Consider the following 17,985-nt stretch of genomic DNA (forward strand, 5'->3'; position numbering starts at 1 on the left):
AGCAGTGTCATACATAATAAACGGCCTTGGTCCTGTATATCTGAAGGAGCATCTCCACCCCCATCGTTCAGCCAGGACACTGAGTCCCAGCGCCGAGGGCCTTCTGGCGGTTCCCTCATTGCGAGAAGTGAGGTTACAGGGAACCAGACAAAGGGCCTTCTCGGTAGTGGCGCCCGCCCTGTGGAACATCCTACCACCAGATGTGAAGGAAATAAGTAGCTATCTTATCTTTAAAAGACATCTGAAGGCAGCCCTGTTTAGGGACGTTTTAAATATTTAATGCCGTATTTTTTTAACATTCAATTGGAAGCTGCCCAGAGTGGCTGGGGAAACTCAGCCAGATGGGTGGGGTATAAATAAATTATTATTATTATTATTATTATTATTATTATTATTATTAGCACAACCAAGATACAATTCCTAATCACAGAAGACGTGATGTAAATTTTCTTTCTTCTTTTGAAATTTCAGGACTTTACGGACTGCCCAGGAGAAATGGGAAGCTCAAGGACATCAGCAAGTTTGATGCCTCCTTTTTTGGAGTTCACCCAAAGCAAGCTCACACGATGGACCCTCAGCTCCGACTGCTACTGGAAGTCTCGTACGAGGCCATTTTAGATGGCGGTGAGCAAAGAGTTCTAGAATTCTGCTCCAAAAGCTCTAGTTACATGCAAATCAATCTCCAAAATGTTAATTATATTCCTCGTATTGTCAGACAAATGTCTACCTGGGAGAAAGCCGGCTTGATCTTTATGTATCTCTTCAACTAATACCTTTTTTAATCTATTAGCCAAGATATCAGCAAAAATTTTGTAATCCACATTAAGCAGGGATATGGGGCGGTAGTTCTTAAGTTGTGTCTTTTCAGACTCAGTTTTTGGTATAAGTGTAATGTAAGCTTCCTTCCACGACTCTGGCGCCTTTTTCCCCTCCAAAATTTCATTACAGACCTCCTTTAGTGGCTGAATTAACCAGTCTTTCAGAGATCTATAGTATTTGGAGGTAAGACCATCCAGCCCTGGAGATTTACCCAACTGCATGTTCTGGATGGCACCTTCAACCTCCTGTTCTGTAATTTTGTGATTCAACATTATCTTATTTTCTTCTTATTTTCTTATTTTTGGTAATCCATTTATTCTTAAAAATTGGTCTAAATCAGTCTCTTTCTGTGGCCCTTGTGTGTATAGTTGTTTAAAATATCTCTGGAAGCACTTTCTAATCTCCAATGGATTCTGTATGTTCTTTCCTTCCACATCCAAATTTGTAATGGTGTTTAATTTTTGTCTTTTTTTCATCTGCCAGGCTAGCAGTTTCCCGCATTTATTAGCCGATTCAAATGTCTTTTGTCTCATCTGCTTAATTTTCCATTCTACTTCCTGATTTATCATTTTCATGTATTGTACTTGATATAGCTTTATTTCTCTCAGAATCTCTTGCGACTTTGGTTTCGCTCTTAATTTCTTCTCTCCTTCTTTTATTTTTTTCCAAGATTTTATCTTTTTTCTCATTTTGAATTCTCTTCTTTATTGCATTCTGTTGAATCAGAAACCCTCTCATGACCGCTTTGCTTGCGTCCCAGATTACTCTTTTTTCAACCGTGGTATTCAAATTTATCTCAAAGTAATCTCTCAAGATTTTTTGGACCTTCTTGGTAACCTCTTGATCTCTAAATAAGGTGTCATTCATCCTCCATCTGAAGGAACCGATTGGTGTTAGTTTCATCTCCATCTTCACAGCATTATGGTCGGAGCAAGTTTTTGGGCAAATTTCCACTTTTCAAGTCTCAGGTGCCAGTCCTCTAGTTATCCATATTTGGTCAATTCTTGTCCATGTCATGTTGGCTTCAGAGAAGAATGTTCCCTCTCTTCCAAGGGGGTTCTTGGTTCTCCAAATGTCAATCAAGTCCATATTGTCAGTCAGTTCAAAAAAGGTTTTTGGTAGTCTGCCATCTTTAGTTACAACCTGTCTCTGCGACTTATCCATATTTGTAGATACCACTCCATTCATATCTCCCATCAAGATAATGTTATAGTCCATGTAGTCAAGCAATGTCTCATGCAATTTCCTGAAGAATTCAGATTTCCCCTCATTTGGTGCAGAAACTCCTACAATCAAAAATTTTTCTCCTTGTGATTGAATCTCAATTGCCACAAATCTTCCTTGTTCATCTTTAAAAACAAATTTCGGTGACAGGCTCTCTTTGGCATAAATAACAACTCCTCTCTTTTTAACCTTATCCGATGAAATAAACTCTTGACCCAATCTTTTATTAATCAGTACTTTCCTGTGAAGCCTTATCACATGAGTTTCCTGTAAACAAATTAAGTCCAATTGTTCCTTTTTCAATAAATGAAAGACTTTCTTCCTCTTCTCCGGGGAATTAAATCCATGAATATTCCAACTTAATAATTGCAGAGACATGATATGGTTATTCTATTTTCCTCCAACTGCTCCCAAAAGTTCTTCTTGTTCTGACGGTGGTATCACTTTTTTTTGTTTGTCCAGTCCCAAAGGTGGTGGTGCTATGTCTAGTACTCCTGATCTTAAAGCTCTTAGCTCTTCTAGTACTTCTTTTTGCAGGTCTTCTTCGTGGTCTCTCAAATTTTTTTCCTTATCTTCCACTGATCTTATTTTGAACTTTTTCCCTTTAAAGGTAAAAGATAGTCCCTGGGGGAATTCCCACCTAAAAGCAATTCTGTTTCTTCTCAGTAGGGCCACCAGATCTCCGTAGTTAGTTCTAAGATCCAATAGATGTTTCGGTATATCCTTAAAAATCTCCACTCTCGAGTCGTTAATCTCCAAAGTCTTCTGGAAGTGCGCACTCAGTATTTTATCTCTCTCTTCTTTCGTTCGGAGGGTAACCAAACAGTCTCTCACCCTGTTTTTTCTCCCTCCTCTTCCAAGTCTGAACGCACTTACTATCTTAAAGTCTTTCTCCAGCTCCAAATTCCAAAATTTTCCAAATTCCTGCGTAAGATAGTCACTTAAGTTATCTTTTTCAAGTTCCGGTACTGCCCTGATCCTCAGATTAGTCTGTTTCTCCCTCAGTTCAATCATAGACAGAAGTGACTGATGATCCCCAATCTGTTTACGCATAGGTTTTATTTCTTCCTCTACAGGCACTGCTTTTTCTTTTGCTTCCTCAGCTATTTTTCGATTAGACGCAGATTCTTCCAGCAATTTTTCAATAGATTCTGTATTGGAGTTCACCTTCTGTCCCAGATTATCTATTTTAGTTGATTGTTCCGTAACTTGTTTGCTTAGGCCTTCCAATTTTTCATAAATTTTATTTAACATAGAAGTAAAATCCCCTTCTGAAGCCATTCCTTTTGACTCAGCTTGTGCAAAATCTTCCCCCTGTGTCACAGGAGGGCCGGGAACAGATGATCTGCGTTGCTAGGAAACTATACTGGGCTGCTGCACTCTGGCCTTGCCCGATCTTGTTGTCCTATCTGTCATCACACTTTTGTCTATGAATCAAGGTCGGTCCCACGGTCAAATCTTGCCGTGGAAAACCCCCAAAGTCCAGAGTGGAAAAATCCCCCAGCTGGGTGTACAGCTTCAATGTTCCTCTAGGGGGACACTGTAGCAGTCATTAAAGTTACAATAAAGAATCTTTTCCAACTTTCTTAAGTCCCCTCAAAAAAAAAAAAAAAAACAAGCAACAGTTTCAAGTCCAGAGAAGACCTTCAACAAGTATCTCCTTTGCAGAGTTAACCATTAAAAAGTTACAATGTCTATAAATAGTGCGACTCTCAATGCAACAGTTCTAGTGAACCTGGCAGTCCGTTCCCAGGAGTTAAATAATTGTCTCTATTTTTCCCAGAAGAAATAAAGTCACTTTTCCCTCTTCCCCCCCCTCTCCACTAACCTGGGGGGGGGGTGTTCTTTCACTTTAACGTTCAGATTTAGAGCTTTAAAAGCACCGCTCTCCAGGTCTTAGCTTAGAAGCGTCTTTGCTTTGATCTGTGTACAGAAACAGAAGGCGGACTTCCTGTTTACGCCTTCCCGCTTCAGTGCCAAATTAATCCCTTTTTTCTTCCTTTAGTCCCAATTTCTTAAGCTTCACCTACTCACGGGTAGTTGTTTAGCAGCCGAATTGTCACAGGAAAAAGGTCAGCGCTCTCCGGCAACAGCTGTGCGGCTTCACCCCACGGAAGGAGCAATTGACTCTCAGCACCGCGCCAAGCTCCCGTTACGCTCCGGAGGCCCTTGTGGGGTTCCTTCGCCAATTCGGGGGGCGCTAAGGGTGCCCGCCGAGTCCCACGTTCACAGGCTTCCCCTGCCTGTGATTTTCAAAAGGGTCTCCGCTTCGCCGTAGCGGACAGACCCACTTTCCGCGGAGCTTCTCCCTCCAGATTAGAAGGAGACCGCCATTGCCATTGGCGCCGCCTCCGGAAGCCCCCCTCCATGTGCTTTTCTGGGGTGTACATGATCCATTGGAGCAAATTAGGGGGAAGAGGGGAGGAAACCCTGTTGTGCTAGTGGGAGCCCTTGCACTGGCTTCTGCTAAGTGCAGCAGTTTAGTTAAATCCAGGCCTTTGCCGAGAGATCTAGCTTCTATTGTTTGTCAGAACACCATGACCATGCATTTTGATAAACTTACCTTGGAACTAAATGATGAAACCACCGTTGTTAAGGCCTTGACATTTCTATGTCTTTTGAAATTAGTGTCACACCTTTGCAAAGTTCCCGTTGCAACATGCTTCTTGCAATTTTGACAGTGAAAGAAAGATTATACAAAAGTATTAGCAAAACTAATAACTGGTATCAGTAACAACAGGTAGCAGTGTTGAAAAGACGTGTTAGGAAATGTGTCCACAGCTGACACGTCCCTCTCTGACAGAGCTCCTGGGATCTCTTGAAGACACGTTTTCCAACCTCTTTTGCTATGTCCTCCAAATGAAGCCTTCCTGCTCATTGGTGTAAAATGGAGACATTAGAGTTTCCGATAAAGTGGCAAGTTTAGATAAAACTTTTTGAAATCTCATGGCTGGCAGAGACAACACTCTTCCATTTTTTAGGAAGCTAAGTTGAGATGCATTGGTGGGCCTATGTTCTTATTCTATGTTCTGTTAATTATTTTTGTTTTGTTTTGTTTTGTTTTGTTTTGTTTATATCCTGCCCATATCTGGCTGGGTTTCCATATAATGTTTATATGCTGGTTCCTTTTCTTGCAAGCTTCAATGCTTCCTACAAAAAATAAAATAAGATTCAATTATCTTAAGAATTAGGTTCATTTCACACATTTTCTCCTATATGTCACAAATGGGAGTCATAATCTGCTTTAGAGAGAAAGAGGATCACGTTCGCCAGCATTTTTTATAATCAGCAGGGGCAGCATGCATTGGCTTGTTGTCTTGTGCTCTTTGAACACATTTCCCATTTAATATACTCCCCACCCCACCACCCGTTCAGCAATTCACTGCATATTTCAGGAAACAATGTGGGGTAAAGTTGTAATTTTTGCCCGTCTCTTTGCTTCGGGTCATTTCTGCCAAGAAAACTTTATACTCAAAAGGTCGTGAGGGAAGGACCATGTTTATAAAGTTGAGGGTTTTTTTTAAGATTCCAAGTATTTATATACCACTTTCAATCAGAAAGATTGCAAACAGGAAAAAGAAAGTCAATGCACCTATTTCAGTAATATAATAGCCTGGTTCATATGATACACTAAACCAAACCTTGGCTTAGTGAGGACACACAAATGTTGGGTGTCCCAGAGAGGACCTTGCAGCCACTTTGCTTCTCCATGTCTTTTCTTTTTGCTTCTGGACCATTGATTTAGCTTAGCATGAGAGATGACACAGAATGACAACACCTGTGAGCTTCTTCCCACCATCCTTGCCCACATCCTATTAGCTATGTGGTAGGGATCATGTGAGGGACGCAGGTGGCGCTGTGGGTTAAACCACAGAGCCTAGGACTTGCCGATCAGAAGGTCGGCAGTTCGAATCCCCGCAACGGGGTGAGCTCCCATTGCTCGGTCCCTGCTCCTGTCAACCTAGCAGTTCAAAAGCATGTCAAAGTGCAAGTAGATAAATAGGTACCACTCCGGCGGGAAGGTAAACGGCATTTCTGTGTGCTGCTCTGGTTCGCCAGAAGCGACTTAGTCATGCTGGCCACATGACCCGGAAGCTGTACGTCGGCTCCCTCGGTCAATAAAGCGAGATGAGCACCGCAACCCCAGAGTCGGCCATGACTGGGCCTAATGGTCAGGGGTACCTTTACCTTTAGGGATCATGTGACTGAGTTCCATGGTTGCCTGAGTTCTGTGATCATACACACTTTTCCTTACAAGCAACAATAGTTAAGATCTTACATAAACTGCCCTTCTCCCCTTCTTGTCCCTACTTCTATGCCCTGGGTTGTGTTTCCTCTCTGCCCCTACCCTTTGGTTCATGGACCAAGCACTTAAGTGCCAAATGTTTCAAGTGACCTCATCAGTCCTTTGACCATTCCACACCCTGCTTTTCATTTCTCACCTCCAAATATTCAATGATATTTATTATATTTCTAATATTTTCTTTCATTTGGTGGCCTTCTCCCCTTTTAGGAATTAATCCAGCTTCCATTCGGGGCACGGACACAGGAGTGTGGATTGGTGTGAGTGGGTCAGAAGCTGGTGAAGCGTTTAGCGTAGACCCTGAACAGTTGCTGGGGTACAGTATGACTGGCTGTCAACGTGCTATGTTTGCCAACAGAATTTCATACTTCTTTGATTTCAAAGGTAAGTTTGCATCTATGGAGGGCCAATGGACCGATTATCTCATGGCAGGGCAGATGTTTGGTCAGACAGGGGAAGATGCAGGAAAGTTTGTGATGTAGGTGAACAGGGATCCATAACAGTGCTGCAGAAATCTTCAGTACAAAGAGCATATATTCTTGATGGATGTTTTGCAAATTCTAATGGGTGAATTACTATGGCATTGTTGAGAATCACAGCACTTGACAAATGTATTGAAACTCTTTATGAGTAGGCATGTGTGGGTCAAACCAGGGCTGGAATTAATGTGCCACCGTAGTTAACTTTCCTCTCTGTAAACAGAAGCCTCTCCTGTTATCACATCTTAAAGGTTTTGTTCCCCAAGAGAACAAAAACTATGGCCTTAAGAAAGCTGAAAAGGCAAAACAACTGATGGTGGCTTGTTGTCTTTTTTCTTTCATGGTTTTCGTTCCCAAAGGACCAAGTATGTCCATCGACACAGCGTGTTCCTCTGGCCTCGTTGCTCTGGACAATGCTTACAAAGCAATCCGCAGTGGACAATGCGACTCAGCCCTTGTAGGCGGAGTCAATCTCGTACTGAAGCCCAACACTTCTGTGCAGTTCATGAAGCTTGGCATGCTTAGTCCTGAGGGTGCCTGCAAATCCTTTGATGCTTCAGGTAAGGGGTTTGTTTTTATATTCGGCCATTTTGGAAGCAGTCAGCAGCACTCCCATTTTTGAGGGAGTGTAAATCTTGGTCTTCTCTTGGTAAATTAAGAAGTCCCAGCTCTTTTCAGGATAACAAATATCGGAACTGACAACAGCAGTGTTCAGTTGCATGGCTTGTTCTCCTCCAGTAGCTAAACCGTTTGGTTTTCGTTTTCTCCATTCTCTGTTTTTATAAGCTTTCTGTTTAACTGGTCTCCAGAAAAGACAGAGAAGGCATCACTGTTCTTTCAAGGCTATTCTGCAATAATGAATTGCTTTTAATTGCTTTGTTTTGTCTAAGAGCTTCTTTGTGGGTCGTAGACAAACCAAGCTTGAACCGAACCAAGCAGGCATGGAAGGCAGCTTGTTCTCAAAGTACAGGAGTATTTTAGAATAATAGTCTGTTCTTTTCCCAAAAGATTGGCTCTTTAATAAGAAACTAGGCAGATATAAATAAATAACTTCTGGGAAGCTTAGAGGGTGATGTCATACAAAACACAGCAAAATGGAACCAAATTATGAATACATAATACTAGGCAGGTCTTAAAGGAAACAAGGAAATGTGAGGTAACCTCAACCTTGTTCTTTTTCCTTTTCAAATGAAAGTATCTTCAAAGTTATGTATCATTGGTATCTTGTACTAGTTTGAACGTTGCAGTTAAGTAAAACAGGTTCTTCACTATGTGTGTGTGGGAAGACTTTTAACTAGCTAGAAAATTATAAATACACACATGGGCCTTTTTTTAACTGACTGGCTGGGGAAGATCTTATCTATAACTTAATTGGACGGTAAAGGTAAAGGGACCCCTGACCATAAGGTCCAGTTGTGGGCAACTCTGGGATTGCGGTGCTCATCTCGCTTTACTGGCCGAGGGAGCCGGCGTACAGCTTCCGGGTCATGTGGCCAGCATGACTAAGCCGCTTCTGGCGAACCAGAGCAGCGCACGGAAACGCCGTTTACCTTCCCGCCGGAGCGGTACCTATTTATCTACTTGCACTTTGACGTGCTTTTGAACTGCTAGGTTGGCAGGAGCAGGGACCGAGCAACGGGAGCTCACCCCGTTGTGGGGATTCGAACCGCCAACCTTCTGATCGGCAAGTCTTAGGCTCTGTGGTTTAACACCCGCGATACTTTCTCTAAATCATTTAATCTGCTTGTTAGAATACTTCAGGGGAAATACCTCAAATCCACATAAAATAATAAACAATACTGGAATAAATATATCACTAGCTATCTATATGAATAACAGAAGTACAGTTACTTTAGAAGAACAACTAGGAAAAGTGTGAGACACAGACAGACTGTTAAAACTACCACATTTTATATGACAATGATTTGTTTAATTTGTTTTCTTCTGCTAACCTTATTGATTCAAGTAGTTCAAGTGCTCAAATTTATTTGAACAGAGCATTATAATGAGATGTAATCAGTAAAGCTATTACGAGCTTTATAAGTAGTTCTCACAGGAGTTTTTAAAATATTAAGTGGTTTTTAAATACCTTGAAATGAAATACTTAAAAACTAAACAAACAAGATATAGGACTTCCTTCCTTCTGCTTCTTCTCTGGGCACTTCCAGATTGTTGTCGTTTTCAGGTGGAATTCAGTCACATACTGGCTAATTCAGGTTGCACAATTATATTGCACAACCTGCTTCCCCAAAAGATCAGATTTTTGTATGATAAAGAAAGTGTTCTGGAAAGTGAGGAATAACAACACTTACTTTGATGCAACGTCATCTAACTTCCACACGGTCAAATGGGAGTGAGTTCTTATCAAATAGGCAACACTGTCTGATCTCCCTGCAAACAAATCAGGATAAATGCATGTGCCTTGTGTAACGCTACTATATTCTGTGAACCGCCCTGAGAGCTCATGATGAAGGGTGGTATATGAATCAAATCAAATAAAATAAAATCTGCTTTGTCTTGATGCCTTTTCGCAAAATAAGTAGGTTGAGAGGTATTTGAGTGCCCAACCATTTTAAAGATGAATAAGTGCTATTTGATGCTGGCTTTTGCGTTTCGCTTGCTCAGCACCCTTGAGAAAGGATGGCTAGAAACCCAACTATCTAAAGTGGATTACATGTGGGGTGGTGATGGTGCTTCTCATGGCTCTGGATTTCTGCAGGGAATGGATACTGCCGATCAGAAGCTGCTGTAGTTGTTTTCCTGACCAAGAAGTCCCTAGCCAAACGGGTTTACGCTACCATAGTCAATGCTGGGTGTAATACCGATGGATTTAAGGAGCAAGGTAAGATTTGTTTAAAATTAATATCTGGAGCTTGCGACATTCTAAGATGCATCCTGGTAGATGATGGAATGTAACCCAGTGGAGTTGGGAATAGTCTCACCTTGTTCAGTTTGGGTGTTAACTGTTTTTTGCAATTAGGAACATAGGAAGCTGGCTTATACAAAGTCAGACCATTGGTCCATGTAGCGCAGTATTGTCAACACTGACCGGCAGCAGCTCTCTAGGGTTTCGGAAAGGGGTTTTCCCTAGAGCTGCCAGGAATTGCATGCGCTCTGCCACGCAGTTCTTGCCCTTCTCTAAGATCTGATGGTGCATCATGGTGCTTATCTCCTCTTTCCCCTCCCTACCAAGCCGTTTTCCACTTAAAAAACAACAACCCAACAACATCCTTTTTGAGAAGCAACAACAAAAGTTGGTGTAAATGCCCAGATATTCAGTTAAAAATATGGAAGGCTAGATAGCGTGCCTGAAGTGTGGAGGGAAGGGCAAGGCTGAAGGCTGAGCAGCGTTCAGTTTGCTGGCACGCATATCTGTCCATTTCCTTGGGAAAGCCGGTCTTATTATGTGGCCAAGGCACATGCTGTGAGCTCATTTATAATATGTCCCTCTTCATCCCATGTGGGCTTCTGTAGCAGAGTGCTTCAGCTTAGACCCAAGCAATCCATTAAAGAGACAGCGTCTCTGACTTAAAGCTGAATGAATCCATATCCTTTGTTGTGAAAAACGAAGGTGCGTCCCAGTGACTGGGTCTGCCTTTCCTTAGATTTTGGAATGCGGTATAGTCATGTGTCATCTAGGGAGCACATGGAAAGCACAGCTCTCTTGGGTGTTGGCGGTGATGGGGTGGGGAAGGTGCTTCTGAAAGTAGCCTTTGCAATTTACAGTGTTGGATGCTCAATGTGAAATTTGTGGCATCCTCCTCAAAATACATAGCAGCTAGGTGGTGCTTTGTTCAAAGCACCTTAGGAGAGCCTTATTCCCTGACTGAACTGGAAAACTTCCTGAATCAAAGCTCACAGACAGGAGCAGTTTCCCGAGTGGGGTTAAGCAGCTGGATTGGACGGGCACATGCCTGTTGTGTCCCCCTGATGCCCTGCTTCACAAGTCTGGGATGTGGGATCAGATTTGCAGAGGCCCACTAGGCCTCTGACCACTTCATTCAGCACATGTTGCACTTAGAGGCAAATTCTGCCAAAGCAAGATCTAGTTCACAACCTAAAGGAAGACATATGGATAACTTCCTTGTATGAATCCAGGAATTGACCATTCTTTTTGCTTCAGGTGTAACGTTCCCCTCTGGATGGATGCAGCAGCAGTTGGTCAGTTCCCTGTACAGGGAGTCTGGGGTTAAGCCTGAGGAAGTGGAATATATAGAAGCTCATGGCACAGGCACCAAGGTTTGCCCTCTCTCCATTTCCTCTGTTCTGTCTCTCTTTTCTTTCATTCAACGCTAGTTTTTTTTTAGTTCTATATTATTGTAGTTTGTTTGGGAGCAATTAAATTTCCTATTTGACGCTTTCACTGGATATAATAAGTTACCTCCTCTCATCTCCACTCACTCCATGATTCCTCTCAATATATTTCAGAAACGTTGGGGTTTGCACCCTGCTTTCACAGTGTTAAATTCCTCCATGTGAACATGTGTGGGGAGGCCTGGCCAAGACATTTTGGCCCCCGAGGCGAACTGCAAAATGGCGTTCGCCCCTCTCATTCCAGGGAAGAAGAGATGAATGAAGATCTACATCAGGAACAAGGGTGGGGAGGAGACCAGGAGCACCTCCTGTTCACCAACAGGGTGCTGTACAGGTGGTGTTGGGGGTGGGGGCTGCCAAGGCGGTGGCAGATCTGGACTTTAATGAGAATGCCTCAGCCATTACTGTCACCATAGCAGCGGCAGCAGGAATTGTATTCCTTTCCCCACATTTAGTTGTACACCTGCATACACAGCTGTTCAGAAAAAAATCTGACAGAGCTCACCAGACTTGAAATCTATCCAGTAACTCCTCCTAACTTCCTGTCTTTCTCCGTTACTAGGTTGGAGATCCTCAGGAAGTGAACGGCATCGTCAACGTCTTTTGCCAATCAGATCGACCACCACTGTTGGTTGGATCAACTAAATCTAACATGGGTCACCCAGAACCTGCTTCTGGTCTTGCTGCTTTAGCAAAGGTAAAAAGAAAAGAAAAGTTGATGTCCATTCGTTTGTGTTGGGCAGGAGAGAGAGAGAGAGGGAGAGATGTTGAATCAAAATCTGTTGGGGGACTTCAGATTTATCCATTGTAATTAGGGCAAATAATGTGGGGGAGGGGAAAGTAAGAAGGTCACTTGGCATGGACCTCAAGCTCAGGGGGGGTGGGCAGGTCTCAGATGTAGTTAAGTGTTAATCTTTTGGCATTATCAAATGCCAAGTTTCACAACTTGTTTTTATGGGCATCAGACCAAAATGTGACACACACACTGAGTTGCAAATTTAAGTAAATAAGAGATGTGATTTGTTAAAAGATCTTTTTGCTGCGTAACTGATCTGGATTTTGTCATATTAAAACATTAAAATGTCTGTAAATATTAATAAAAATATTTTGGTTCTGGTTAGACCTCAAAAAACAAGTCTTCTAAGATCAGCTGGTTATGTAAACAAGCTACTCACTCTTTGGGGGAAGGTTTGGCTGCCTTATTTTGTTTCCGTGTGTCATTATTTTTAATATTTATGATGGCTAGGGGCTTCAAAGGCTAGAAGTGAGCGGGCCAGGTATCCCCAAACTCGGCCCTCCAGATGTTTTGAGACTACAACTCCCATCATCCCTGACCACTGGTCCTGTTAGCTAGGGATGATGGGAGTTGTAGCCCCAAAACAGGGCTGAGTTTGGGGGTGCCTGTTGTAACCAAACCAATGCACAGAGTTAGAGCTGTGCAACTTGGTCCCTTGGGATGAAAGGAGAGTGATAAAGTAGTGAGCAGAGGGAAGAGAAGGGGGGAGGGAGGGGAAAATACGTCTTGAAGAGTCTTTCTTTGGCTTTGTATGGTGTTTGTGGCTGTAGGGTTCAGTGCAGCTGGGACAGATATAGGAAGCAACAGCTGCAGTGGAGATTTGTGACCTCAAGAACATTTGCTTGCCTCAGCAAATAAATTGTCCATTTTCTGTCATATTTATTCATCTGTCAAAGGAAAATGTGCCCTGGTGGTGCATTCATTGCTATGCAAAATAATGATGGCACAAATAGTACAGTCCTCTGCATATCTGCTTGTAAGTGAGTTCCATTGAGTACATGGGGCTTATTCCCAATGAAGTGTGCATAGCCAGTCTCTGAAGCCTAAAGCCTTGACTCATTGCAGTGCAAAACCACAATGGCATTGTTTCATAGAAGCTCTGTGGATTTTGTCTGCGGCAGCATTTCTTTCACAATACACTTGCCCCGTGACACCCATCATTTCAGCATCCCTGATCAACACGTTTGCTTACACCAGTGTGTACAGTTCTGAGCCAGTCAGAAAGCACACATTTTAAAAGGAAGAGGAACGAAACCTGTGAAAAGTGGGAAAGAATAGCTGGATGGTGAGAAAGCAAAATGTGTGGAATGGTCATAGCAGATAGGATCATAGCTCCAATACCTCTAGTCGATCAACTATAATTAATGTGTCACAACGTATAATACAGCAAAATTTAGGGATTAGATGAGTGGGAGCTACAATTTGAGAAACAGGTTCTGGACAAGCATTCTGACTTGCTTCAAGGCATTTATCAAGTTACCTCACCATTCTGAGCCTTAAATTCTCAGTAGAAGATAATTCTGACCTGCCAACTTCTGAAGAATTGATTAGTCTGATAATTAGATATGACACAAGAAAAGGTGCTAAGTGAGGATACATGTCCTGTTTCTATATTAGTAGATTGAACTGCAATGATTATCTTCTAATGTAAAACTTGATTCCTGAGGATCTGAGGTTTCTATCCCAAACTATGCAAAATATGCATGATTGAAAAATGTTCTTAGCCTGCACTGTTATGTTCTCTATTTCTCAGGTGGTTCTCTCTTTAGAGCATGGTCTGTGGGCACCCAACATTCACTACAACACCCCAAATCCAGATATTCCTGCCTTACAAGATGGTCGTGTACAAGTCGTTACTAAACCAACCCCCACAAAAGGTCACCTTTGTGGTATCAATTCCTTTGGCTTTGGAGGCTCAAATGCCCATGTCATTCTGAAGCCCAACGAGAAGACATCATCCTCCCCGGAGACTCATAATTTGCCACGATTGGTGCAGTTTTGTGGAAGGACTCAAGAAGCAGTAGAAACGTTAATAGAACAGAGCAGAAATCTGCAGCAACACACAGCACTTCTGAGCATGCTCAATGATATCTCTGGGATACCAGTGTCATCCATGCCTTATAGGGGCTACACCTTGATTGGCAGCGAGAGCGATGTGAAGGAGGTTCAGAATGCTCAGTCCTCAGGGCGGCCCCTGTGGTACATCTGCTCAGGTAAATTGCATACTAATCACACATGTACTCTCCTTTTGTTTGAGCCTAGATTTCTAATTTTGCAAAGTTTTATGTCGTGCCAAATAGCCTTATGATTTATTTAATACAGTCATAAAGCTGAGTAGCTCACACCGATTATAGGAGGCACAGACACACACACATAGAAAGAGAGAGAGATTTAGGAAAGCCCCGCTGCTCAGTGGCAGAGCATCCGCTTCGCATGCAGAGGGTTCCAGGTTCAGATCTCCAGGATCTCCCAAGTATGGCTGTGAATGTTCCCTGTCTGAAGCCTTGTTGATATGAACAACACTGAGCTAGATAAACCAATGGCAGTAAAAGGCAGCTATACACACCGGTAGTATGAAATGATGCTTCTAGCTAGCTAGAAGCAGTGCTGTTTTTCTAGAAAAAGAGGTGAGAGAACTCACCATGAACACCTCTGTTGTTCTCTTATAATGGCAAAGGTGCCCACCTGAGAGGTGCTGGAACTGAGTTCCAGCTGGAAAAAAAAGCCCTGGCTTGAAGGGTTTCATATCTTTTACATCTGAAGCACCACTCTCAATGTCAAAATAAAATGTCACATCCTCATGCTCTTCACATACCCAGCAGCACTAAAAGGTACTCCTCTGCTTGTTCCATCCCATAGGCATGGGCACCCAGTGGAAAGGAATGGGGCTTAGCCTGATGCAGCTCAATCTCTTCCGGCAATCCATCTTGCGTTCAGATGAGGCTCTGAAAGACACGGGCCTGAAGGTGTCCGATCTACTCCAGAGCACGGATGAGAACACTTTTAACGACACTGTCAATGCTTTCGTTGGACTTGCTGCTATTCAGGTAAGAAGGAAGGTCTCTCCCTTTGCTTTGGGCCTCCCATGAAAAGGGACTCTTCTGATGGCTCACTGTTTTCCTCATCAGTTCTAGTGATGTACATCATGTAGACTGTCATCTTTGCAACCCACCTTTCAGCCCGGGATCACTGGCAACTGGCTCCAGTTTCCATGCGAAAGGCTTTGCTTTTATTCTGGCACTGTGTAGAGGAAGCAAAATGGAAAGAGGAGCATTTCTGAACACTCCCATTTCACCTTCTGAGCTGTCCTGTCCTTAGCCGTTTTAAGGTGGCCGAGTGAGGATGTGAGCCTTTACAACGCCTCCATGCTGATTGCTTGTACCTGCATAGGCATACTATCTGCTGCCATTATTCTGCAGGTTGGCACATAGAGACAAAAGTTTTGATGTTAGCTCAGAGTCTTGCTCTTTGTTGTTGCTCAAGAGCAACAAGTTCTGCTAAGTGGGTGTCCGGATTTGAGTGTGACAATAGGGGGATGTTTCTGCTGAGTACATTTAGTGATGGGATCTTTGTGTACACGTAACAGCACTTTCCTAAAGAGCTAGGGAAAACAACAGATGCCTTTTTGACAGCAGGCATTCAATAAGCCGGATGGGAGGAGGAAAAATCACTAGATGTGATTTTTAAAAAAAATAAAGAAATGCGAGTTAAGGGTCAATGCTATTAGGCATTTCCTGTTTCCAGGGAACAATGTTTTGTAGTGAGTAGAGTATTAGATTTGGGCCTGGAATCTTTACCCAGCCATGAAGCCCACTGGGTGACATTGGGCCACTCATTCTCCCTCGGCCTAAGCAGGTTGTTGTGAGGATAAAATGGTAAGGGGGAGAAACACTGTAGGCCTCTAGAGCTCCTTGGAGGAAAGGTGGGGTATAAATGTAATAATTAACAAATAAAAGATTCATGTATCATGTGGCAAACTCCCCAAGGTAAGATTGCATATGCTGTTCTACATTTTGAGCCTGCTTGGCTCCCGCTAAGGAGGAAGCAGAGGGCAGCATGAGGGCAAAGAGGAGGTGAATGAGCAGCGTGTGTGGGCCTACTAGGAGATGCAACAGAATGTGACTGTGGATTGCATAAAGCAAGTGATAAGCAAGATTTCCGCAAGTGTAGGAATAGGATAAGTTATTCAGCAGACCCATAAGCATTGTGCTGTTGCAGAATGAAGAAGGCAGTAGAGGAGGAGTGAAAAGGAATTTTGTATGGCTATGGCACTGAGGGGCTTCCAGCACATGGTAAAAACTCCCCTCATTTCTCAGGATTTCAAAGGCCATGTTTAGAGTCATTTTTTTTCAGCCTGTCATCTTCCTCTCCCCCCATTTTTGTATTTTAACATTTATTGTCCTTTTTTACTGTTGCTTTTAATTGTATTAGATGAGTTCTGCAAATCACATTGCTTGTTTTTATGTAAAACCGACCGCTTTGACTGATAGAAAGCGGCATGCGAGAACTCCACACAAAGGCATAAATAAAAGACTGCTGCCCATTTTCTAATCCCCAGATTGCACAGATCGATCTTTTAAAGGCCATGGGTTTGCAGCCTGACGGAATTGTTGGTCACTCGGTTGGGGAGCTAGCCTGTGGCTATGCAGATAACTCCTTAAGTCACGAAGAAGCTGTTCTTGCTGCCTATTGGAGGGGCCGATGCATCAAAGAGGCCAAGCTACCACCAGGAGGCATGGCTGCTGTTGGTAGGTAACTAGATGTGCTCTATTATTTATTTGTCAGATGATCTGTTTTAATCTTACCTTCACTTCACAGAACTGTTCTCCTCTAGTTGCCTTAATGCAGTATGGGGCAGGTTTAAAGAGGCTGGATTTATTTACCCTGGGCAATATTTGATAAAATTCAGAAAAATATCAGAGTTTTTACGGATTGAGGTTTCGTTGCTGTTACATGCCGTTAATCGGCCTCCAAGTGGACATTCTGTAGACCGGATTTGTGATGCTTAAAAGCAGGCAAGCATTCATCAGAGCATATATAATATGTCTGACAATTGGTTATGTACAACTGGTTGATTATAAGTCACTTGGCTTATAAGGAGTCAGACAATTGGTCCATCTAGCTTAGTAATGTCTATATGGACTGGCAGAAAATCTCCAAGGTTTCAGTCAGGCTTCTCTCTCATCCCTACCTGGCAATGTCTTTGATCTTCTGGAATCTTCTGCATGCAAAACATCTGCCCTACTTCTGAGCTACTGCGAGCCCCAAAGGTTCTTTCTTTTCAGATTGGTACCTACACCTACTTACATAGTTTATTTAGGATTAGCAAGGTGCTGTTGGTATTGCACATTGTAAAATCAGATAAGAGCATTTTTTTTTACACAGGAAATTCAAGCGTCGCAAAATTGTCTCGTAACAATTCATCTTCTTTATACTATCTAAATGGTAGACAATAACTATAAACTATCCTAATGCATAGTACAAGGTAGTATTACGACTCTCTAGTAAAGCTACATTTCAACAAAATACCCTATGGAACATTTCCTTTATAAAGTATTCATTTTAAAATTGGTAAGAGGTAGACCTAGAAGAGACTGTTATGAGGGCGATTGAGAGACAGGATTATATGAAATCTGCTAAAGTTTAGGAAGCTCCTTAGCAAGATCTCATTGAAGCCCGCACTCAGAAGGTTTTATAAAAAGGACAATTTATGTGCATCAATCAGACCATAATCTGCATGGGTAGCCAAAATGATGCCTGCCTGATGTTGCTGGACTACAGCTCCTATCAGCCTTACCCATTATGATAGTGGTAGCTCCATCACTAAGGAATTAGTGAGGTTCTACAGGGTAAGTGTTGATGCCTAAGCCTCAGAGGCTCAGTTACAGATAAATATTGTTACATATACAGACAGCAGTGATTGCTAGGTTGGTCAGTTTATGAGCCCTTGAGGGGATGCAGCAGGTTTTTATACTGATATTGCACATTGGTTTCAGTTTGCTTTGTGTAGCTTTGGAAATGTATTAACTGCAAGGGGGAAAGGTTTGTGA

General features: G+C 42.6%; 1 protein-coding gene across 1 annotated transcript in view; it reads left to right on the plus strand.

The window, feature by feature from the left end:
• The window catches only part of FASN (fatty acid synthase), a 65,130-nt gene that overhangs the window by 12,917 nt on the left and 34,228 nt on the right, over positions 1–17,985 (plus strand). Inside the window, exons 3-11 of the mRNA XM_083597997.1 lie at positions 472–624; positions 6,557–6,730; positions 7,185–7,385; positions 9,545–9,667; positions 10,949–11,064; positions 11,702–11,836; positions 13,689–14,148; positions 14,795–14,982; positions 16,494–16,683. Of these exons, the coding sequence (XP_083454123.1) occupies positions 472–624; positions 6,557–6,730; positions 7,185–7,385; positions 9,545–9,667; positions 10,949–11,064; positions 11,702–11,836; positions 13,689–14,148; positions 14,795–14,982; positions 16,494–16,683 (1,740 nt within the window). The remainder of the gene's footprint in view (positions 1–471; positions 625–6,556; positions 6,731–7,184; positions 7,386–9,544; positions 9,668–10,948; positions 11,065–11,701; positions 11,837–13,688; positions 14,149–14,794; positions 14,983–16,493; positions 16,684–17,985) is intronic.

The sequence above is a fragment of the Podarcis filfolensis genome (genome assembly GCF_964270895.1).
Source record: "Podarcis filfolensis genome assembly, chromosome: 2".
NCBI classification, from domain to species: Eukaryota; Metazoa; Chordata; class Lepidosauria; order Squamata; family Lacertidae; genus Podarcis; species Podarcis filfolensis.